General features: G+C 39.2%; 5 protein-coding genes across 10 annotated transcripts; 3 read left to right on the top strand and 2 right to left on the bottom strand.

The window, feature by feature from the left end:
• The first annotated feature begins 746 nt into the window (after positions 1-746).
• On the top strand, positions 747-5,688 carry LOC140013323 (uncharacterized). The gene is made up of 11 exons (XM_072062565.1): positions 747-896; positions 1,753-1,966; positions 2,093-2,161; positions 2,273-2,347; positions 2,627-2,724; positions 3,243-3,477; positions 3,688-3,795; positions 3,921-4,239; positions 4,522-4,727; positions 4,807-4,895; positions 5,175-5,688. The coding sequence occupies exons 1-11, from the start codon at positions 789-791 to the stop codon at positions 5,349-5,351; spliced, it is 1,698 nt and encodes a 565-aa protein (XP_071918666.1). The 5' UTR covers positions 747-788; the 3' UTR covers positions 5,352-5,688.
• Positions 5,689-5,926: 238 nt separating this feature from the next.
• On the bottom strand, positions 5,927-9,247 carry LOC140004193 (protein ABIL3-like). Of its 6 annotated transcripts, XM_072062567.1 has the most exons (10): positions 8,913-9,242; positions 7,929-8,077; positions 7,697-7,779; positions 7,439-7,589; positions 7,192-7,291; positions 7,009-7,101; positions 6,857-6,920; positions 6,677-6,765; positions 6,473-6,570; positions 5,927-6,385 (listed from the first exon to the last, which is right to left on the bottom strand). In XM_072062567.1, exons 2-10 carry the CDS (start codon positions 8,031-8,033, stop codon positions 6,206-6,208), a joined length of 963 nt encoding a protein of 320 aa, XP_071918668.1. In that variant the 5' UTR covers positions 8,034-8,077; positions 8,913-9,242; the 3' UTR covers positions 5,927-6,205. The 6 variants fall into 6 exon arrangements, with proteins under 6 accessions (XP_071918668.1, XP_071918672.1, XP_071918673.1 ...); XM_072062571.1 differs by having other exon boundaries at positions 7,009-7,095; positions 7,929-9,247; XM_072062572.1 differs by having other exon boundaries at positions 6,857-6,917; positions 7,009-7,095; positions 7,929-9,245.
• An 868-nt stretch (positions 9,248-10,115) lies between these two features.
• On the bottom strand, positions 10,116-14,085 carry LOC140013324 (26S proteasome non-ATPase regulatory subunit 8 homolog A-like). The gene is made up of 6 exons (XM_072062573.1): positions 13,822-14,085; positions 12,909-12,987; positions 12,379-12,481; positions 11,551-11,814; positions 11,055-11,166; positions 10,116-10,411 (listed from the first exon to the last, which is right to left on the bottom strand). Exons 1-6 carry the CDS (start codon positions 13,924-13,926, stop codon positions 10,271-10,273), a joined length of 804 nt encoding a protein of 267 aa, XP_071918674.1. The 5' UTR covers positions 13,927-14,085; the 3' UTR covers positions 10,116-10,270.
• A 1,454-nt stretch (positions 14,086-15,539) lies between these two features.
• On the top strand, positions 15,540-18,614 carry LOC140013741 (uncharacterized). Its single transcript, XM_072063815.1, has 5 exons — positions 15,540-15,747; positions 16,587-16,657; positions 16,748-16,839; positions 16,953-17,291; positions 17,799-18,614. The coding sequence occupies exons 2-5, from the start codon at positions 16,627-16,629 to the stop codon at positions 18,420-18,422; spliced, it is 1,086 nt and encodes a 361-aa protein (XP_071919916.1). The 5' UTR covers positions 15,540-15,747; positions 16,587-16,626; the 3' UTR covers positions 18,423-18,614.
• Positions 18,615-19,025: 411 nt separating this feature from the next.
• Positions 19,026-20,790, top strand: LOC140013602 (protein ALP1-like). Its single transcript, XM_072062952.1, has 3 exons — positions 19,026-19,854; positions 19,947-20,178; positions 20,342-20,790. Exons 1-3 carry the CDS (start codon positions 19,321-19,323, stop codon positions 20,788-20,790), a joined length of 1,215 nt encoding a protein of 404 aa, XP_071919053.1. The 5' UTR covers positions 19,026-19,320.
• The last annotated feature ends 602 nt before the right edge of the window (positions 20,791-21,392 follow it).

Below are 21,392 nucleotides of genomic sequence, written 5' to 3'. Positions count from 1 at the left end.
TTTATTAATTGTTAATTGATTTATAATACTTTGTCATTCATTGGACATGTAGCACAAAGGGCAAATCTGGTACAAAATTCTAATTTAACTTTCTAAAATAATATTTTAATCGTTTGGACTAAATTTGCAAAGAATTAGTAACTTTAGGGGAGGTTAGTGTAATTTTTCAAACTATAGGCGAGGTCAGTGCAAATATCAGAAACCTCAGGCGAGGTTTCTGCAATTATCCCTTAACATTGGGAACATTTCGTATCCCCAGTTCCCCACTACCACTACGACTAGGAGTGGGAGTGGACGATCATATCATATGTTGCGGTCAGGAATCTGGCATGGGTCTGTGTGCTAGACACTAGACAGAGCGATGCAATTAATGCAGAGCGGATCAAAACATGAGATTGGCTGGATTTAGGTGGTGGTGGAAATTTTACGAAAAAAAAAAAAAAAAAACTATATTTAGGCTGCTTTCAACGTTTGGGCTTTGATTTGGGCCTCCAGCTCCTGGAATCTAATCTCTCCCTTCTGGAAAAGATAAAATTTTAAAAAAGTTATCTGCTGGCCCATCCCCTTTAATTTTCCGCCGAATAAAACCCCCCCGAAACTCTTCATTCTTTTCCCGCCAATTATTATTCTTCAGTCTATTTTCGCGATTGTAAGATCTTTCTTAAGTTTCAAATTTCAGCTCCGAGAGCAAGTTTCTTTTTCGATTTTTTGAAATTATACATTGCAAATTTTTTTTTTTCGATTTTTGGGGTATTGTTTTGAACTCTGTCCAATGAAATGATACAGCAATGGCGGATTTGAAGAAGACATGGAGCGTGACTTACACGAAGCACGTCAAGCAGAAGCGCAAAGTCTACCAAGACGGCTTTCTACACTTTCACTCTTCAAAAAATAAGGTATTCACACTCATTCAATGAAATTTTTTTTTTGGTTGTGTTCCAAAAAAAAATAATAATAAACAATGGATGAATTTATGTGCGACAATCGTATTAATAATTTGCATAAAACAAAATGAGAGAAAAAGATAGTCCATCTTCAGTATGCCATTTGATTTTAGTATCTAAATTTTATTGAAAAAAAAGCTCTCTAATCAAGTTTAGAAGTTAGCTCAATTGTTTTGCGGTGCTGGCTTTGCTTAATATCGTGGCGTTGAATCGATGGTTAGATGATCTAGATCCATTAACATGATTTAGGCCGTTGATTGAACTGTCTTTCGCAGTTTAAATTGGTAATTTTATTGCTGATTTAGTCGAGGATGTAGTAGGCTTAGAACATGATATTGTAGTGAATCATAGAATATATTACCATCTGAAACAATCGCAGTTAGGAGGGTAAGCGATGCAGATTCAGTTGAAAACTATAGCATTCGAGTTGAGTTTGATTTTCTGAAGAAGCTTTACAAGTCTGTTCACATTTGGCTTGACCATATTCTGGGCTAAGCTTAAATGAGATTTACTGTGCAGAAATTTAGTAGCTCGACTTATCCGTGATGAAAGTTTGAAGTTTTGTGCTTATTGAGTCGAGCTGGACTTGAGACTATGGAGCTAGAATGAACTCTTATCCAACCAAGCTCGACTCATATGAAGATGCTTGGTTGGTCTTTCAGCTCCGTCCATACAACTGTTAATTCTATTAGTTACTCTTTTGCCATCACATCATATACATAGCAAATAAATAATAGAAATTTGATTGTCATGTGCGGAATTTTTGCTATTTAAGGCTCTCATTTTTTATTGTTAAATGTGTTAACAGGTAATTCTGTATGATGACTGCGAGAATGTCTTGGACAGCAGATTTGTAAAGAAAGACGACACCATTGCATCCGGTGAAGTGTTGGCATTTGATTTTTATCTTGTCAATATTGGAGATCGGCAACAAGACCACGATCCTGTATTGAAGTCTAATATTTTACCAACAGCATCAAAGATTAACAGGACATGTGAATCATTTCAGAGCCCTAAATTTGGTATTAAAAAAAAAACCCCTGTTTGTATGATCTTCTTATTATCCTTTTCTTTCTCTTGTGTTGGTTTTTATGTCTCCTGTCTGATAGTCAAAGTGAGCTTTTGATACATGATTTTGAACATCAAAGAAAGGAAACCTTTGGGGCCAAAAAGAGCAAGATTAATCAATCTGAGCCCATCACAGAAGGTGATACGAGGTATGCCAACGCATCCAAAAGGCTTGGCTCTGTCCTAAAAGTGTAAATAACCCTGTTCAAAGCCACTATGGACTGTGAACTAACTGATGCTGCTCATTTTTGACATTTCAGAGTTCAAGAAGAGTGAAATGACCAAGTATGGCTCTTCATTAGGTTGCCCTGAAACAACAAAATCCAGCAACATAGGTTAGTTTTTTCGCATTTACTCATGATTTTTCATCCAGTTTTTTTCTTACTTTGTTCTCCATGGAAACATAATTAGCTTTATCGATTTACTTGTAGAGAAATGAATCCTGAAACAACAGTAAATAGGTGCCATTATCAGTGGCACAATTTTCTCACCACAAGCTTTTTAGAAAATTATTTTGGTTCCCCCCCCCCCTTTTTCCCATTTTCCTACAGTCTTAGTATTTCATGCATTTTGTTCTGCTATTCCATTCAATAAATGTAAAAGTTCTAATTCAGAATGGCAGGTCTTGTACACTACCCAAGTAACTCAAAAGGCTAAGAAGTATCATGATGGGTTTTTACAGCTTCTCACATGTGGATCATCATGTAAACAGGTTACTTTCCAAATTTCTTTGATCATGGCGCTAGCCAATTGCTATTTATTTTATGATTTTCTCTTATTTACCACTGTGCATAACTTTACATGTTAATGTGTTGGTGGTTATTTGGCACTTCTTTTTTTTTTGTGTCAACCAAAATTGTTAGCCATGTGGTAAGAGTAAATATCTATAGAAAGGACATGAGGCTATAAAAATGGTTTGTTAGGTCTCCATCTTTGGCTTTTGTTTTTACACTAAGAAGGTGATTGACAATATTTTTACAGTTGTTGCTATGCTTGAAAGGATTGTTTTGGCATCCAAAACAATAAAAATTGTCATTTCTTTGTTTTCCACCAGAGAAAAATGTGCCTAGATTCTGAAAATGAAAGTGTACGGAGTTGTGAAGAACTTGTTTTGATGTTCTAACTTTCACAAAAATTTGGTTTGGTTTAAGTACGTCCAACCTCAACCCCTAGTACTTTCTACAGCTTGAAGCTGGTTGGTTACTGGTCACTGCCCTGATTTTTTGTCAGGTATTGTTGTATGATGAAACCAGGAGACTCTTGGAAAGCAGGTTTCTGAAAAAGGATGAGATAATCAGATCTGGTGAATCAATAGCATTTGATGGACACTTAGTGGACATTGGAGAATGCGAAGAAGATCATAAACCTCCTATCGACTCCAATATTAGAAAAACCAATTGCAATATGGATGGTAAAAAGAAAGCAGCATGTGGCCCATTACATTCCCTCAACCAACTTCCTACTGGTATGACATCTGCCTAATTGAGTGAGGTCAAGATTCTGGCCAGGGTTTTCTTCCCTTTCAGTTGCTAAGCAGCGTCTGTCATTGATAATGCTGTCTTACGAAAACATTTATGCAACTAGGTTTTCTACTTTCTTCAAAATTTATAATTCCTTTTATTGATGCTTCAACTGAGTATTCATATTTCTGTCCTACTTTTTACTGGAATTCCAGGAGAAAATGAAGCTCTTGCCAGGAAGCAAATGACTTCAAATTTTAAAGGCTCCATTGATGAGAGTAACATATTTGCTGAGGAAGTCAGCAAAAATCCAATACGTGCTGGTGAGTTGTTAATTAGGTGAAAATGTTTTTTTCGTTTTTGTGGTACAGATTATTTTGTCCATTTTGCTCCATTGCTTCCTTGCAACACATTTCTCTGCAAGCAATGCTGATTTCTGTTGTGGCAGCACATGAGATCTTATCAATTCTCAGAAAAGCCAAGAGTGAAAAGGATGTTGCAACGATGAAGAGTTTATCCATAGAGGGTTTCCATGCTTCAGAGTCAACCAGTTTCTTTCAGTCTGATAGTAGTTGTCAGAGAAAGGAACAACTGCAAGATGTCTGTAATGAAGGAAGCACAACTATTCACCTGGATGAAGAAAATTCACCAATGCAGAAAGATGACAGTGAGATTTCAAAAGATGAAGCTACTAATGAAATTCATTTGGTTGAAATTTCAAAATCAGCTGAAAAAGGATCTGAAAATAGCCCTAGCTTCTTTTTAGGGTGCGTATACAACAAGAGCTTGCACAAAATAGAGTTTATGCAATGTATAGATGGTACAAAACTGAACATGGTCATAGGTATCACATTCCTAGAAACTACTTATAACATTCATGAAGGTTGGTTTTTTGATTGGATGATTGGTTTATGTCTTCACTAAATGAATAGGCATCTCCTCTTTATATTTATGGGAATGACTTTGTGTGGAAATGCACAAAGAGCTTATGAGTAATAACTTTTAACTGGAAACCATACAAGCAACTAATATTGTGTCTGCAATTCCAGATCTGAAACTACAAACCTCGTCAACCACATGGTTGATACTGATCATACTGAGAGTAGTAGGAGATATCTGGACGCTCCAGTTCTGGAGCCCGAAGATTTGGCTACTGTAAAGCTGGAGTTAAAGACACCAATTACATCAGTCTTGCAAGACACATCAACGGGAGATCTGAAAAGCAGGAATCGCACTCAGCAGGTTTTCTGCAAAGGCAAGTTTTCTATCTATCAGATGCAATCACCAGCTTACCTTGGTCATTCTGTACAATCAAAATTATTTCAACTGCGCAGAGAACTCCACTGGAGGTACAGCTGCAGCAGCATCTGGGTCTGACACCAGTCAAGCCATTGCCGAACCGAAGCACGAAAAGCTTCCCCAGGTCCATTGCTCTTACGTTTCCCTTGTTAGTTGATCCTTGCATTTACACAGCTTACGTATATTGTTTCTTGTAGAGAAGAAAACCAGTAATATTGAATCACTTTGCTTGAAGTATTTAATTAATTGGACAAAATTGAAGACTTCTTAATCCCTATTCTGCGGGTTAGCAATACGAATTGCTGAAGCTTTGCTGCCAAGTGATGGTCCATTTATATTAATGTTGTTGTGATGGGTGTTTCTTAGATTCATTTGGTTTGAAGTGTTTCTTTTTTTGGTTTAGCCTTGCGTAGATAGCAAGGAAATTGATACTAGATGGCAGAATGGAGTCCATTTTATTGATTTGGCAACTTCAAGTAATTCCACCCCTCGTGAGGTCGCAGATGATCAAAATATTTCTGAGCAGGATATAAGCTCAAAGAGAACAGATGAATTCCCCAGTTTTGAACTCGGATTTTGATTGGGGATCAAGGTCATGCCTTTCTACAGTTCCACTACAGCTTCTGAATACATTCATGTTGTTGAGCGTCGAATGAAGCATAGTGCTCAGCTCATTGTCATAGCTGAAGGTGTCCATATGAACTTCACAAGACAATCCGTTCGGTGGAGTAAAGATCACACAGCCTGAAGCTTCCGTTGGATGCTGATTTGGGAGTAAAAGTTTTCTCCCCTTTTAGCTGCCATCATCATTTCTGTTAAATTGGAAGTCACACAAACACTCGACCACCAAAGTTCTCTATTAAACTAAACAGCGTTGTACCTTTGTATACGCGAATTAACGCGCGTCGTTCTCAACTTGTCATCGAGAAACAATCTTCTCTTAAGCAGGTGTGGCATGCAAGCAGATTATTTCCACGACCCAACTCGGTTGACAAAAATATTACGTCGTCAGATATCTCAAAACCCAACTCGGGTAGGATATTTAACTCCCGAGCACTTCGTTTTTCCATTTTGTGTGAAGTTTTGGTTGTCTCCTTGGCCCAAAGATAGATTACTCTATGTGGCGTTTAAAACAGAAAGGTGTGACGGGCACCATGAAAAAAATGTCCAGCCATCGAATTTCTAATTTTTAGTAAAAGATAACAAGTAGCAGTAGCAGTAATTTGCATCTTAAATAATACACTTGCATGAGACCCGAAGCGTCCTACGTACGTACTTGTATCATACAAGGCAGCGGCATATGATAGAGAAGATGTCCAGACGAACAATCACAACACGGGATGCAATTTCCGAGTTCTCTGAAAAAGATCTAAAGGGTGATCCTCCTCACAACGCCGTACAGCCAACCAGGTTGCTTTACTCCTCTGTTATTTGTCATCCCTGAATGTGCATGGCAGTGGTACGGGCACCCCCTGCCTGCTTTCTTGACCGGTGAATACTTAACAATGCTCTGAAGAGATGTTTGCTTTTTCTCGAGTATAGTTCGATTTCTTTGCCTTTGTTTCTGTCCGGATTCGTAGACATTGAACTTGCTCTTAGAGTCTCAAAAGGGCACTGTGATTCCAATAAAGCAGCATAGAATCATCATCATAATCATATATATATATATCATCATGAGCATGTTGAATGCTTTTCGCTCACCCGTTGTTGAGCAGCAGAAGAGTTTGGAGAAGTTGATCTATTCGCAACAGATCCAGAGCGCTTAAGTGGAAGGCGAAACGGTGAAGCCGTTCGTTTCCCTGATCTCGTTTGAGTGTACATACATACATATAAATTCAATGCAAATTGCTGCATCAAAACTCAAAATGCTTAAACTAGCAATGCGTAAAGATCACCGCCACTCACCTACTTCCTTGTCTGATGTAACCTTCACAAACGAAAAGGACAGAGGTCTTGGAGATAATTCGCTAGGAGGAGGCTCTGAGCGTCCTCTTCTGCCCAGTAGCATTAACCAAATTTTTCAAGGTGCGAAAGAAAGTAAATATATTGTTGCATTGCACCCAAACTTTCAACTTCAACACGTACCTCATTAATGCTGGACGGGGCCTTGCAACTGCTCCTTGAAAATTTTCAAGACGACAATCATCTGCTGGACATACCAGAAAAGAAACAGAGCACTTCCTTAGGGTACAAATGAATGAGCAATGATTTTTATCAGGCTACTAATAATTCGTTACCTTGCTTGGACGAGGGCTTATCATCATGGGGGTTCAAAAAGCAAACATTCCCTTGCTTAGAGTCGAATTTCCTTGTGAATTTGCCATCTGCAACTGAAAGAAATGCGCAGACGAATTTAGGTCCATGCTCATTGCAACTGTAGGAGCAGAAAACAGCACGTGTAAGTAAGGAAACATAATTGCCTGGAACTGTGTAATGCTTGTAGTGTCTAGGTGTTTTGATGACCAGCGACTGCTGTAAAAGGCCATTGCGGTCAGTATATCCTCGGCACGTTCTCAATCTCTGAAATGAGAGCAAAAGATGGCAAAATCAATTTTGCCAAAGGAAAACCATGCTCAGACATACGTAGAGAAAGCTCTCAAGTCCTGCTCTTACTCGAAACATTATCAATCTAACATAATCAGATTGTCCAGTGTAGGGAATTGGTACCTGTTCAAGGCAAGAAAACTGAAGCCTTGTAGCAGACATTTCATTGACCTTTTTATCCAGGAAACTGCCAACTTTGTAGGCTACAGAACCCAAGTGATCCACAGTACTAATCAGTGCTTTACTGGCATAATCTTTTAGGGTCTCTACCACTCTATGCAAAAGTTCAAAGAGGAAAAAGAAAATAAAGAAAAAAGAGAGAGAATGGTCACCAAGTTCTTCCATTGCAGTAGCAGAAATTAAGTAAACCAGTGTACTTACAATTGCTTATATTCATGTTTCTCGTACGACGACTCAAAGTACTCTGCAGCTGAATATAATTGTACCCTCAGATTCTTTAAGTCCTAAAAGTTGAAGGACAATTTGAGTAAAATAGTGCAGCAGACCATCAAAGTCCGAAGACCAAAAATAAAACTTGAAAAAACATGAAATTTCCAAGAGTTAGCATTCTATATTACAAGTATGAGACAAGTGGTGAAGGACAGGAAGATGCCTTGAGACTTTCAGCAAATACTAAGCTGTGCCGGAGAAAATACTCATCTGAATTGGAAGTTTCTTGAGGAACATTTGTTGGAATGGAGGGAGTCTCGCTACCCATTTGAAGCTGAATTCGAACAGAGCTGCAATTCCAAGTTCCAACACCTGCCAAAGAAATCACTTAACACCAAAATCTTTTCTTTATCTATTATTGCCGGAAAGTTTCATTGGAAATGATGTGATCGGCATTTAATTCGTGACGCGAAAGTTTCATCTTTTTTCCTACTTCATGCTTTCTTTGTCGGACAGAAACTCTTGGGCAGTGACATATTGAAGTCATTATCCTTGAGACAAGCCATGTTAGCGTAAAACAAAGTAGGAAAAAACGAACATTGCTAATTGCTAGCTAACTGCAAGTAAATATAGTGAACTAGAGAAGGCCAAGAAAAAGTTGTTATTGATATTCCACCGTCAGCAAAACCTGGTGTATCACTGTATTGTAGAGCAGAATGGATGTCAATAGTGGCAAACCAAAAGGGTACAAATGTAGTCGATGGATGTGGAGAATTTGAATCTCAAGACTTATGGGTTGATAAGTATTTAGTAGAATTAGATAGAAAAGAGACGGAGGAAACAAAGACCAATAATGGAGGTGGCAAGAATGGGACAGGGGCGCTGTGACCTGTGACTGTGAGAGATATGGGTCAGGAGTCTAGGCCATGGGGTTGCAAGAATCTGCTCTGATCCTTTACGGATGTCAATAGTAGCAATTCGTGCGATCTCACACGTGCTTCTGGAGGCAAAAGCACTCCCCTTTTTCTCTTGGTAAAAGCAAACAATCACTGGACGTTAGGAAAAAATTCGTGATCTTTACCAAATTCTGCACTTTGTCTTCCCGCGGGTTCAATACTTACCTTAGAGTGCGTGCGTCATTTAGGACTACAAAAGAGAGAGAGAGGAAAAAAGGGGACTCATAAGTACGAAGGTTTCTGCGCGTTACCTCCTTGGCAATGTGAACCATAAAGTATGAAGGTGACAGAGAAGCAATTCAGTTTCCTCAAATCTTACAGCTACAGAACCTTCAATTCACTATGTGGTACAGGAAAAGTTTGATGAATGGATATTTGGAGGTGAAACACTACTGTTTTGATAAACTAATGGGTTGGTTATCACTTCTAGTACCGCCAATTAGTGAGTGAGTTTTAGCTACTTTTCAGAACAGAACTGATGAACGCCATGGAAATCATTGGCCCGCACCGACATATATATATATATCTTAGGCAAGATTTCTGTGTGAGGCATATCTAAAGTAATGTCTAGTGCTTTCTTATTACATCACCCCCGAGAGGTTTAGGCCAATTTATCTTATGTAATATTCATTTGCGAGGGACGGCCGCAAGCGCACAAGTCACTAGCCACCATGATGGAAGCATGCAAAGCTGACGACCGGTGGGCTCACTCCATCCTATTTTTTTTTGGACCACCGGTTGTTAAGCATACACTAATCAATCAGTTCGTAAATAAATGATCGGCAAGTAGAATTAGGGTATCCTGTTAAGAAATACGACCTTCATATATTCCCGTTATATGGCTACATTTGAGGACTATTAACTGATGCTATCTTTTTTTTTTTTTTTTTTGGCAAAATTAAGCTGGAAAGACTACCATTAACTGATGCTATTAAAGCTTCCACAAGCTTAGTAGTAAGTATATCAGCACTCCGACAGCATAAGCTGGAAAATGGAAATGGTGGGGAGGCGATAAATAGCGGATCAAATACGGCAGCCCTGCTAGCAGATGTGCTCCACTCGAATATACGGTAGAACCAGTCATAAACGGCTGTTGAAAGTTCCTTATCAAAATTATTGTTCAATTGATAGCCCGAATTGGTCACTCCACAAGAATCTTTTGCAAAACAAATGTGTCGCAGCCGTCCGAATACGAAATTCATGTTTTCCTTTCATTCCATAGCTCATTTTACGATGCTTCTATTTGTGGTCCAGTCCTGTCTGCGCACAATACACCGAGTCCAAAAGTAACTGAAGGCGACGAGACCATCAGCAATTGCAGCTCGAAAGTCGAGCCCCAATCCACATCTACTGATGCCAGGCAGTACGGATACAAATTGCCATCAACCGAGGAAGACGATTCATGTTCTAACATGATTACTGGCAAAACATTATTGACAAAAGGCTCAATCATATGGAATCCTAGGAATTTGGAATCTTTCTTGTATTTAATCATATGGAAGGTGTTTTGCCGAAGCTTCAAGCACCCAGATACATAGAAAATCCCGAAAAAGAAAAAGGAAGGTAAAGATCAATTAGAAGCACAAAGACAGAGAGGGCCATTCATTTATCAAACAATCCGCTCCAGCTCCCTTGCATAACTGAGTGTCTGATTGATGAGCTGCAGAGAAGGTATCTCCTTGCAAGGTGCAGATTCTTTTGCTCTTTGGAAAATCACAAGCCCATTCTTTATCTCCCAGTCAGGGTGATCCTGCAAATAAAGCATGGTATACCATTTGTCACATTTCCAGTTATATGGAGGTTGGCAAGATTATGAGCATGCTACACTCTCAACATGTAAATTGTCACTGAAAAGAACAACAAACAAGTTCTTCCAACAAAGTCCTGGAGACCAGAATGTCCACGTGCGTAGACCAGGATAGCAACAAAATAAATACATATATTCGCATAAAAAAGAGTGTTTCGAGTTCAACTCCACCTTAAGCTTTTGCTCAAGTTCAGAAAGTGGTAGAAAGGAAACTACCCTAAGTTATGATTGTGTAAAGTGGCCGGCCATGTCCTTACATATCGTACCGAAGATGAGACCGGGGAGTGAGGTTGTTGGAGATCAGGTCAATGAACATATGAGAGATAATCCAAAGGACACTCTTTCTCAAATAAAAGAAAATTGGCACTATTTTCTGAAGCCTGATGCTGCAACTGATTTTTCTGTTGTCTCCACTGTCTAATGCAAAATCCTCTCCTCTCCCAAAATTTCAAGGTAGAAGAACAATAAAAGACCATGGATGAGAGAGAAGATACTTGGACTATTATCTGTCACGCACAGCCAGTGGACAAAACAGTGGAAAATCATGTAAAAGACACAACAGAGAAGAGGATGTATAATTGATTACCTCTCTAATATATTCCAAAACTTCTTTGTCTGAAGAAAACAACAACATTTGTCGTGCATCCTTAACTGAAAGACTGTCGTATGCCTTCTCGCTGCAGCCAGCTATCTCATCTCTACAAATTACAGTCAAAAAGATAAATGCACAAAACTGGATAGATCGAGCACATAACCTATAGGCATGAGTCCACACATGGACACAGGTTCAATAACTACAGTTTGTTGCAAAACAAAGACTGCTATTAAAAAAAAACAATGTGTCGGCAATTAGTTTGCCAATAAGTAGCTTTGCAGCTTTTTCATAGGCGAGTTTTTTTTTTTTTTTTTTTTTTTTGTGGGTGGGGCGGGGGGAGGGAAGGGGAAGAGGTTGAAACTCTTGAAGAACTGAGGCAGTGCATAAATAGAAAGAATACCCAAAAATATGTTAGCAAAAGTAGTCTGGTAATTGCTCTCTGTCAATAACCATATAGATGCCAATAACCAAACAGAAAAAACCATACCTGACTGTCTTCGCTAGCAGATCCATGAAATAAACATAAGTTTCATGAGGTACAGTCTGTCTAGCACTTAAGACACGATTATAAGCTCCTTCCATGAAAGATTGCTCTAATTCGATAGCATGCCTGATGCAAGGATTCTCCAGTGCACTTGGGGAAAGCAGCTCCAGTTCTGTATGGAATTCAGCAATTCTATTTTGCACAAGTAGTCTCAAAAGGTTAAGGCCTAAGATTGGGTACTCCTGAGGAGATGGTAATAGACGACCTCTGCTCCATGGAATTTTAGGGGGACAACAGTGGGGAGAGAGGAAAGAGAGAATTCATAAGCTTCAGCTTGAAAGTTGAAACTAAAACTACTTAAACTCTATTCAAATATCACAGAAGACATATGAACAAATCTAGACAAGCAAATCCAGTTGCTAATCAATCATCAAATAAGAAGTGCATGCAAGTAGGCAGAATCTTTATACTACCCATCAATACCAAGGATTAGTGTGATGCAGCAACACTCAGACAGCTAATGAATTCTGAAACACAGCCACATACACCAACATAAAGATGGATGCCTCCAATAAGTCTAGAAGAGTTATGACCAATCCTATCCACAAATGACAACATTCCAACTCCAACAATCACCTAAGATGATTTAGATTTTTGTACGAAGTAAATGACACAATTCGAAGAAATAACCATTTCTATTAGACACAGAAAATGCAGCATTAGCTACTAAGCATAATGAACATACATGGATAATAATCTAGACATCTCAAAAGTTTACATCTGTTAGAAGTTTCTTTAATTTGAAATGTTGTACCATAATACAATACTTACCGGGCATCAGTGTAGTAAGGTTTGAGCTGAAAGAAATCCCTCTCAAAGGCATCCTGATCCTCATTCTTGACACTCAAAACGACTGCATGTTCATAAATATCTCCTGTATTTCATCAAAGTAACAGATAATATCAGTCGAAGAAATGAGAGAACTTTCTCTCAGCTGTAAATAAATAGCACATGCAGATAGCATACAGGATGTTTAATACTATATCAAATAGCATACCGGATGTTTAATCCTATATCAAATACTATATCAAGGATGGTTTCAAATTTCCACTTTCCCCAATTCAGGGAGATGATATTTCCATTCTATGTGATACTTCCCAACACTAAGAATTCACTTGTTTGTTTCATACGGGTTCCTGCTGCTTGCATGCCCCATCTGTCATTCTTACAGATAATTAACGAACCTCCCCCCCCCCCCCCCGCCCAGGAGGGGAGGGGGATGTCCTTTGCTAATTAAGCAAATGATATCATATATTACTAGAATGCTGGGTAAATCACCTAAAGTTAGTGAAGAAAATTACTTGCTAGCGATAACTCGCGGATTGCATTTGGCGTGTTCTCAAATAATGGAGGAAGACTCTTAAATCCAGTCAATGAGACCTGCAATTAGAAGCAAAATACGTCAAATTTACAATTGAATTTCTAACATAAAATACATACTAATTAACAAAAAAGAACTGATTACTTGTGCAAACAAGAAAATCTATAAGCTAATTCTTCTATCACATTGACACTGAAACATTTAATGATCAAGCAATATGAACAAAATGTGAAATTTAAAAGTGCATTTATTAAAAAGAAAAAAGAAAAAGGAAATGTTAGAAACAGTTTGAGATACTATAATGAAGTGAACACCATATTCAGGCATCATGGTTATAGTACTAGTGGTTCTATGATGAAGGAAACGAGATTACCAAGGTCTGCCATTGAGCAAACACCCCAGCAAAACCAATTTACTTAGATTCTAGTGTTCCCACCAACATGTACGTTATTTTCAAGAAACGATGTTCCTAAGCCTCTCATTCTTCCAAAGGCAATATTTTATTTTAGATTTTTAGTATAATTTCTCAATAGGATATTTAAATGTCTAATTCAGGAAATTACAGTTTTGAGCCGACTCATTCCCAACTCGGCAGTAATTCATCATGGCACCCAGATCTGAGTTTCGCATACTAGTATTAAGTTCTAAAAGCATCTTATTCGTAATCCCTTTACAACAAAAACGCTACTCCAGATTTGCAATTGCTTGCAAAGATTCTTCTTGTACAACCTAATAGTTTCCCCATATTGAACTGAAAAACATATTAAAAAAAAAAGAGGAAAGAAATCTAGCAGAAGGGAATATTAGCTAGGGTTTCGAGGGGCGACGTAAAAAATTCACACAAAATCAATAGAATTGAGAATAGGAAGTTTGGGAATAGGGTGGAGGCTTACCTTGAGCTGAGAGAGAAGATTAGCACAGGTATCCAAATCGTTGCGGACGAAGGCAGCTTTGAATCGATCAAACAGCTGTGAAACCTCAATAAATTTAGGATCCATTGCCAATATTAGAACCAGCCTTTCCTCTCTTTCTTCTTTCTTTCGAAAAAAAAAAAACGAAAACCCCTCTGTGTTCTGTTGGCTTTGTAGTTTGTTCTATTCTTCGTTGACAAGCAAACTAATAAGAGGTTTTGGTTCGGGCTCGGACTTTTCCGGTTTCGTCTTTCTATCTTGCATGAATGAATTAAGTACAAACCACCAGGGCAGGTGCTTTTGGTGTATTGGGCTGGTCTTGTCAACAAGGTGAATAAACAAATGGTCCGTATGAATCTGGGCATTTTTGGGGGCTGCCTTTGAAAAGTTCAACCGAGGCGGAGAGTTTAAAAGTTCTTTTCCATTTTGATTCGTTTACAATGTTACACATTTGGAGTACAAATTGGGCTCGCATTTGATGAGGGTGGGCTGCCGCGATGGCCTAAACCATTCGAGGCTCAGGGTTCAGTTACTGCGGGGGTCCAAAAAGAAATCAAACAGCATCCAAGGACTCTGTAGTGTCTGCAAAGCGTCATGGTCCGAAAGCACATTGTACTACTCTTGGGATCCTTCTTCCATATCTCACAGAGGCTAATGCAAGGCAATTGCCTTTTTTTTTTTTCAAATAGAAAATTAATATATTCTATTTTGTGATAAAGCGGATATATTGTTTCTGGCACCATTAATGAATTTACGATGTGACAATTTAAATCCATTATAAAATCACTCCATATGAATAAAATATAATTTATATTTATTAAAAGCAAGATAAAATTTGTTAAGGAGAGAGAAAATTCATAATAAAAAGAAATTCAAATTCTTTAAAAATGATAGAATTTGTTATAAGTGCGAGAAAATAATTTAAAATTTTGATTAAATAAATAGATAAAATCCAAATATTCAAACAACAGTTCTCTTCAATTAGGCATGCTACCTAAAATAGAGAAATGGATGACTGGATTACGTGAGATATGAATATACGTAAAATAAATTCAAAATTGAAGAATTGCAATACTTTTGATGGTATAGTTAAAAATAGAGATTGTTTGCCAAAAGAAATTTCTCAAAAATTCTATAAACATGTCTTTCCACCACATTCATAATTTTTAATTAATATTTTATCTCGCATCTCATGACAAAAAATGTGTTTGAAGAACACAGTAGCTCGGTTTCAACCTACACAGGACTTGAGATGTTGGATCCAGTCCAGTGGAACAAAGGCAGGCCTGACAGGTGACAACCATCCCAAACGTAAATGGCCCAATACAGCGAACTACACTACAGCAAAATTCAGGCTATGTTTGGATCGGTAGTTTTTGTAAAAACTGTTTTTGTAGTCAAACTACAAAAAGTGGTCAACAGCATTTCACCAAAAAACTACAGTGCCTACTGTAGCAAGACTACACCGTTTTAGCTCCTGCAGAGTAAAAACAGTTTTTCGGTCATGTGATGCCACAGTGTAAAGTTTCTTATCCTTTCTTTTGTTGAGCTGAGCTAAGAACGAGGAAGGCTTTGGACATCAGCTCCTCCTTTCGAATTTGAATGCTACCAACCGACGATTTCTGCAAGCGGGGCAGCCCATCGATTCCACACCTCCAGCCCGGCAGGTAAAGGAGTTAATTGGAACGAAGCTTGAGCTACTCGTACAGAGTGTGCTTCACCTGAGCTTGCTGCGGGCAGATCTGCAATTCGAGTCACACGCTGCAGATTCAGTTCGTTGAGGTGCCCTTACGCGATTATCACTCGCTCGGCCCTGCTACAGTTGTTAATTCGTGAACCAGTTGGCGGTACGCTGCTGCATCCCACAAGAAGCTCGGTGAAGGCTCCTCCTTTTCAAGGAACCTACAGGTGAGTTCGCTGCTGCAGTATGGGGTTTATTCGTACAGAGTAGGGCTACAGTTGAAATTTTTTATTTGGGCAACCATCTAAATTGATGTCTCTAGTTTGGCCTTCAATCTGTTTCCGACGATTGTGACTCAACATCAAGTATTTTAACTTGTTCAGCGTCTTTAATTTCATGATGAAATTGGTCAGCCGATGATCTGATTTATAGTTTAGTAGCACAATAAGAGTTGTGAGGGGGGGAAAATCTTTCTAGATGTTATACCCAATTATTGCTTGATTGGACATATTTTTGGAGCAATGCTACATCTATTCGTGTATGCTAAGATTAGTAGATAAGCTTAGCTTAACTTCGAGCTATAGGTTTGGCATTTAACAACGATTCTCTTTATCTGTCCGCTAGAGAGGCAAAAAAAAAAACCGTAATATACCTTGGCCTGATATGTAGTTTATAATTTTGAAGGACTTGAACTCTGAGGCATTTTTTCATATTGGTTCTTAATTGTTAATTATTGAAAACATTTCTTCACAACTTCGTCCTGAATGGGGGTTGCTCATTGCCGACGATCGTGACCTTTTAATTGCACATTCAGTGTTATTGGAATAAGCGCTTGACTTGTTTGCCGCATATTTTTCCATATAATAGCCCTCTTATTAGCTATAAATGTACTCCTGATGTTATTGCCTAGGATGCACCAATGTATAATTTGTTCCGAACCAAACGGTGGCTGTAGTAGATTTAAAGTGCTGGCTGTAGTATATTTGTGTGTTTTCGTCTTGTTGAGTAATTTGCATGAGTTTGGGGACCTAATTTCTTCCATTTTATGTAAGTACTGCGGCTGCAGCTACTTCATTGTCCTTTTATTGTCTCCTCCTTGGAGCTACATGCCCCCTGTGACGCGGCGTGCTTGGAAGGGTAAGTTAGACTTGTCAGTTGGTCTAATTCTGTCTTAGTTTAGTCAATTAAATGACCTTTAGGATTGTATTTTCTATATATACTTCACAGTCTTGCGAAGGAGTAGGGGATTTAGCAATTGTTGTTCGCTGTCAGCTCAGGGAGAAAACGATTTGCAACTTTGCATAACTAATTACTTCAAGGTTAGCCAATTGCATTTAGCCTTCTACTTACAACCTCAAGTGCGACTTGTTAAATTCCCTTTGTTTGTTTTTTGACCCTTTTCGTCCAATTTTCTTATTTATGTATCCTAAAGAGAACTAAGATGAAACCGTCAAAAGGGAAGTACTCAAAACGTAACAGTTTCACATCTGAACATGAATTTGCGTTTGCCGAACATCTGCTGCATATGCATAGGAATGGAGAGATATCGTCTCAAAACATCGGGAGCCATGTCATCCCCGAGGTTACTAACATGCTTCTGCAGAGGTTCGGAATTCCATTTCCCCACAACAGTATTCGGTCGAAGTTCTATGCCCTTCAGAGCCTCACTAAGCTTTACATTTCATTCAAGAAACGGGGCACTGGTATGGGGTGGGACTCAACGAACATGACCTTCATGATGGATGATGAACGGTGGAGCCAACTGGTTCAGGTATAGCTTGCTGGTTTCTTACTTTTAAGCCATTTGGAATTATTAAAAACTGCCCCCTCTTTGGATTTTCCCTCCCCCCTTGGATATAACTATTTCCCTGCTGGATTTACTTGCTGGTTTCTGTATTTTGAGCCAATCTGAACTATTGAAAACTGTCCCCCCCTTGGATTTTCTTTTCCCCCTTTCACTAACTGTCCCCCCGTAGTATGCCCTTCACTTGCTGGTTTCTGGTTAGGCCAATTGAAATTATGCAAATGTGTCTCCCCTCTGGATTTTATCTTCACGAAAGGCAGTTTAATTTTCTTTTCGTTGGATTGACATGCTGGTTTCTTACTTTTAAGCCATTCCGAATCGATAATAACGGTCTCCCTGTTGGATTTTATCTTCCCCCCTTGCATTAACTGTTCCCCCCTTGGATTAAAATCCTGGTTTCCTAACTCTAATGCAATCATATGTTTTTCAGAGTTGCCAATCATTGTGCTTTTGCTGTCTTCTGCTTTGTTGTAGGTGAACCAGCAATACGCTAGATTCTACAACTGCTCATGCCTACTTTATCACACTCTCGAAGAAGTTTTCATGAATCGAGGGGCGACTGGGGATTTCAGCGGTGGATATGGAGATTCACCGCCCAACTCGGCCGACGAGCAGCAAATGGAGAGAGCTGCTAGACGCTGTTCAGGAAAGGGGGTTGTGGACGTGGATTCCTCCGAGGAAATCGTTCCCTCACAGCCTGTGAGTCGGAAAGGGAAACACAAAGTTAAGAACAGCAAAGGGAAGCGCAGATCGGGTGACATGTCTTGCGATTCCTTCTTCTCACCATCGTCCCCCCAATTCCAGCAGTATGTCCGCGTCCTAGACAGCATTGACACACATTTGAGCTGTAAAAAGAGCAAGAGCGGGAGTGCAGAGGTCTCTTCACCTTCGAAGAGTGAAAAGGCTGTTGTAGATGAAGATGCGCAGTTAGAAGCTGCAATGGTGACTCTCTGCGCGCTTGGGCTAGACATTGATGTTCACCTTAAGATGGCCGATCTCCTCCGGTCCAAAGCGGAGCGTATCATTTGGTTCTCCTGCACCACAGACGATAGAAGGCTTGCGTTAGTGAGACATCGAGGGCTCCTCCCACCCCCATAGTTTCCTATACCATCCGAGTTTTAGTCGCACCAGCTCCCACTTGGATTGTCTTTGTGTCCCCGAACATGCAATTCTACTGTTTCACTTTTTATTTTCGTTTGATGTAGTTTGGCCTTGGAAACTTTGACGGCGGATTTTTATATTTGTGTACCCCGAATGAGTCAATTTTTTTTTTTTCTGAATTTTAATAATTCGATTTAGTGACCTTTTAATTGATGTGTGTGCTCGTTCGAATAGATTGCTGTAACTTTTGGCTGTGTGTGATAATAGGCTTTGTTACAGTGTCATAAGCAGGGATAAGATGATTTAATCGTTTGGTAACGTTTGGAATTGACATAGTTATACTTGATTTCAAATGTTCGTCGAAGTTCTGGCCAATTCTTAAGCCTTCGGTCGAACCGGGCTAAAGTAGTAGGTTGCACCAGTTGTTCTTTATCATATTGCCTAGGTATTCACCATACTTAGGGATTGTATAGGATTTATGGTACATTTGTAGCCAAGCTTCGCAACTTGTGCGTTTGCTGACTTTTGCTAAGCTCCTTGGCCAGGTATAAATTATATCAGCAATGTTTTGCTAATTTATTGTTCCATAGGTGTGCAACTTGTTAAATTGGAAACCAGCAAGTATGCTTCTGTTGGAAACTTGTATTTGTGAAACTGCAAACTTCTTATTTTGCTAGACTTTACATTTATAAAAGTAGGTTCAAATAGCCGGAGCATTGTTATCATAATAGGAACAAGTCGTGAACTTCATAAGTTGTTATCACCAGTTGTTCTATATCAAATATTTGTGCATATAGCCAGAGCAAAGCCAAGCTGCAATTTTTAATCCTTTTGATTCCTTTCTTTGCAGGGTATCCCGAATTTTTATTGCATTCTTGATACTGATAGCAGTGCGATGGATAATCAGGGACATATTCAGGGCGGATACTTGGATGACGAGACGGACGATGTTGATTTCGATAACATCCTTTTGGGAGTTGTGCTCCTAGGGTTCATGTTCTTCGACCCACGCTTTAACCGAGTTCCCAGAAGAAGAAGAGTTAGAGATAGTAGGCTCTCGGGGAGGGACTATGTGCTTGAGCTGATAAACGGACATGAGGACAGAATTATTGAAAACATGCGCTTGGATGTTCCCCAATTCCTGATGTTGTGTGATTTGTTGGTTCAGCGTGGTTATTGGCATGCATATCCTTCACAGCAGGTGGGGGTTCATGAATCCGTTGCTTTAACTCTAATGTGCCTGAGCCATGATGAGCGGCACCGTGTTCTAGCCGAGCGGTTCCAGCATTCAACGGAGACGATTGATCGACATGTTCGTCGTGTGTTACGAGCATTAGTTCGCCTCGGTCGTGATCTCGTTAGGCCAATTGACTTCGATGGGACTCACCCAAGAATTTTGAACAATGCATCACTCATGCCGTGGTTTCGGGTTTGTATTTTTAGCATATGGATTGCACTTTATGCTTTCAAATTTCAATTTACATATTTCGATAAAATTAGTTTTGTTGTATACTTTTATAGGATTGTGTAGGGGCACTAGACGGGACGCACGTCTCCGCTTGGTGCACAGAAGAAAGACGAGAGAGGTATAGAAATCGGCATGGCGACTTATCCCAGAATGTCCTTGCTGCCTGCGATCATGACATGCGATTTGTATATGTTCGGGTCGGTTGGGAGGGTAGTGCCCATGATGCCCGAATTCTTCAAGATACCTTGCTAGATCCTGATTCGGGTTTTCCTATGCCACCGCAGGGTATGTGCTTTTCTTCCTATTGTACGAACTGAAATTAAGAAATTGCATAATAGTAGTTTTAAATACTTTCAAGGCACTCTTTAATTCAGTATTTGGCGCCAAGTTGTCTCTCGTTTGTTCTCTTCAATACCTTCAAAAACTATCACCATGACATCATTGACAGGGAAATATTATGCGGTAGATGCTGCTTATAGAAATATGCCGGGTTTTATGGCACCGTTTAGGGGAGCACAGGGCACGCATCATGAGCGGGCTGCTAAACGCTTGTTCAACAGGAGGCATGCATCGGTTAGAAATATTATTGAGCGCACATTTGGGGTTCTTAAGAAGCGATTTCCAATACTCAAGGGTCCAATGCAAAACTACCTAATAGCAACTCAGAATAATATTGTGCTTGCGTGTTGTACTTTGCACAATTTTATGCGCGCATACTCCCCAGCGGATGAGTACTTCAACGAAGAAGCAGCTCTCGGAGCCCTAGCTGATGCACATATAGCAGGGGAGCAGCCGCATCCGGGTCAACCCATCGATATGTCGCAGCAGGGCATAGATAATTGGAACGAAGATCGGCGGGCGATGGCGGCTCACATGTATTTGAATGCGCATAACTAGACTCATTGGACCGATAGGCCCTAAATAAAAGTTTAATAGTCTTATTCTATGAAACGTGTGATTTTCAGATTGATTATGAATTTGTAACAAATGTTATTGTGTAATGTTGACCACGGATTAGAACCTTTATCTTATATATGCTAACTCGTGCATATCTCTACCCCTGTATATACACCTAAATGCTTATTAATTCATCAAATATGTGGATAATATTGTACAAAAAAATCAAAAACAAGTTAAGTAGTATTAGTTGATGATGGACAGAGGAAATTGGTAGTATATGCCACTTAAACCACAAATATATTGCAAATTCTAACTCCTTCATAAAAAGGTCACATTTGCTTTGTTACTGAAGCTATTGGGCAACAATCCATTAAGTAGTGTTTTTGAAAAACTGGTCAATCCAAACGCTTGTATTTTTCAAAAACAAAGAGTTTTTCAAAAACTTCCATCCAAACATTTTTTGAAGTTTTTCAAAAAATGCTACAGTGGTGTTTTTGAAAAACAACCCAAAAAACAGCTAATCCAAACGGAGCCTCAAATTGTGGGCACAGACAGAAAGAAAGTCACATAATTTTAAAGTACAAACAAACATGTATAGA

This window comes from Coffea arabica, chromosome 8c (assembly GCF_036785885.1).
Source record: "Coffea arabica cultivar ET-39 chromosome 8c, Coffea Arabica ET-39 HiFi, whole genome shotgun sequence".
In the NCBI taxonomy this organism is placed as follows: domain Eukaryota; kingdom Viridiplantae; phylum Streptophyta; class Magnoliopsida; order Gentianales; family Rubiaceae; genus Coffea; species Coffea arabica.
The sequence above is the reverse complement of the archived record's forward strand: the minus strand, read 5'-3'. Positions and strand labels throughout refer to the sequence as shown.

Excerpts from the sequence above, each read along its gene's own strand:
- LOC140013323 (XM_072062565.1), top strand. The coding sequence starts at position 789 with ATGGCGGATTTGAAGAAGACATGGAGCGTGACTTACACGAAGCACGTC. Across the intron at positions 2,162-2,272 it reads ATCACAGAAGGTGATACGAG|AGTTCAAGAAGAGTGAAATG; the intron begins GTATGCCAACGC and ends TTGACATTTCAG. Across the intron at positions 4,896-5,174 it reads AGCACGAAAAGCTTCCCCAG|CCTTGCGTAGATAGCAAGGA; the intron begins GTCCATTGCTCT and ends TTTTTGGTTTAG.
- LOC140004193 (XM_072062567.1), bottom strand. The coding sequence starts at position 8,033 with ATGGGTAGCGAGACTCCCTCCATTCCAACAAATGTTCCTCAAGAAACT. Across the intron at positions 7,590-7,696 it reads AAACATGAATATAAGCAATT|AGTGGTAGAGACCCTAAAAG; the intron begins GTAAGTACACTG and ends ACTTTTGCATAG. Across the intron at positions 6,921-7,008 it reads TAAGCCCTCGTCCAAGCAAG|CAGATGATTGTCGTCTTGAA; the intron begins GTAACGAATTAT and ends TGGTATGTCCAG.
- LOC140013324 (XM_072062573.1), bottom strand. The coding sequence starts at position 13,926 with ATGGATCCTAAATTTATTGAGGTTTCACAGCTGTTTGATCGATTCAAA. Across the intron at positions 11,815-12,378 it reads CCTTACTACACTGATGCCCG|AGGTCGTCTATTACCATCTC; the intron begins GTAAGTATTGTA and ends TCCATGGAGCAG. Across the intron at positions 10,412-11,054 it reads TTTTGGAATATATTAGAGAG|GATCACCCTGACTGGGAGAT; the intron begins GTAATCAATTAT and ends CTTTATTTGCAG.
- LOC140013741 (XM_072063815.1), top strand. The coding sequence starts at position 16,627 with ATGCCCCCTGTGACGCGGCGTGCTTGGAAGG. Across the intron at positions 16,658-16,747 it reads GACGCGGCGTGCTTGGAAGG|TCTTGCGAAGGAGTAGGGGA; the intron begins GTAAGTTAGACT and ends TATACTTCACAG. Across the intron at positions 17,292-17,798 it reads GGTGGAGCCAACTGGTTCAG|GTGAACCAGCAATACGCTAG; the intron begins GTATAGCTTGCT and ends GCTTTGTTGTAG.
- LOC140013602 (XM_072062952.1), top strand. The coding sequence starts at position 19,321 with ATGGATAATCAGGGACATATTCAGGGCGGATACTTGGATGACGAGACG. Across the intron at positions 19,855-19,946 it reads CACTCATGCCGTGGTTTCGG|GATTGTGTAGGGGCACTAGA; the intron begins GTTTGTATTTTT and ends ATACTTTTATAG. Across the intron at positions 20,179-20,341 it reads TTTTCCTATGCCACCGCAGG|GGAAATATTATGCGGTAGAT; the intron begins GTATGTGCTTTT and ends CATCATTGACAG.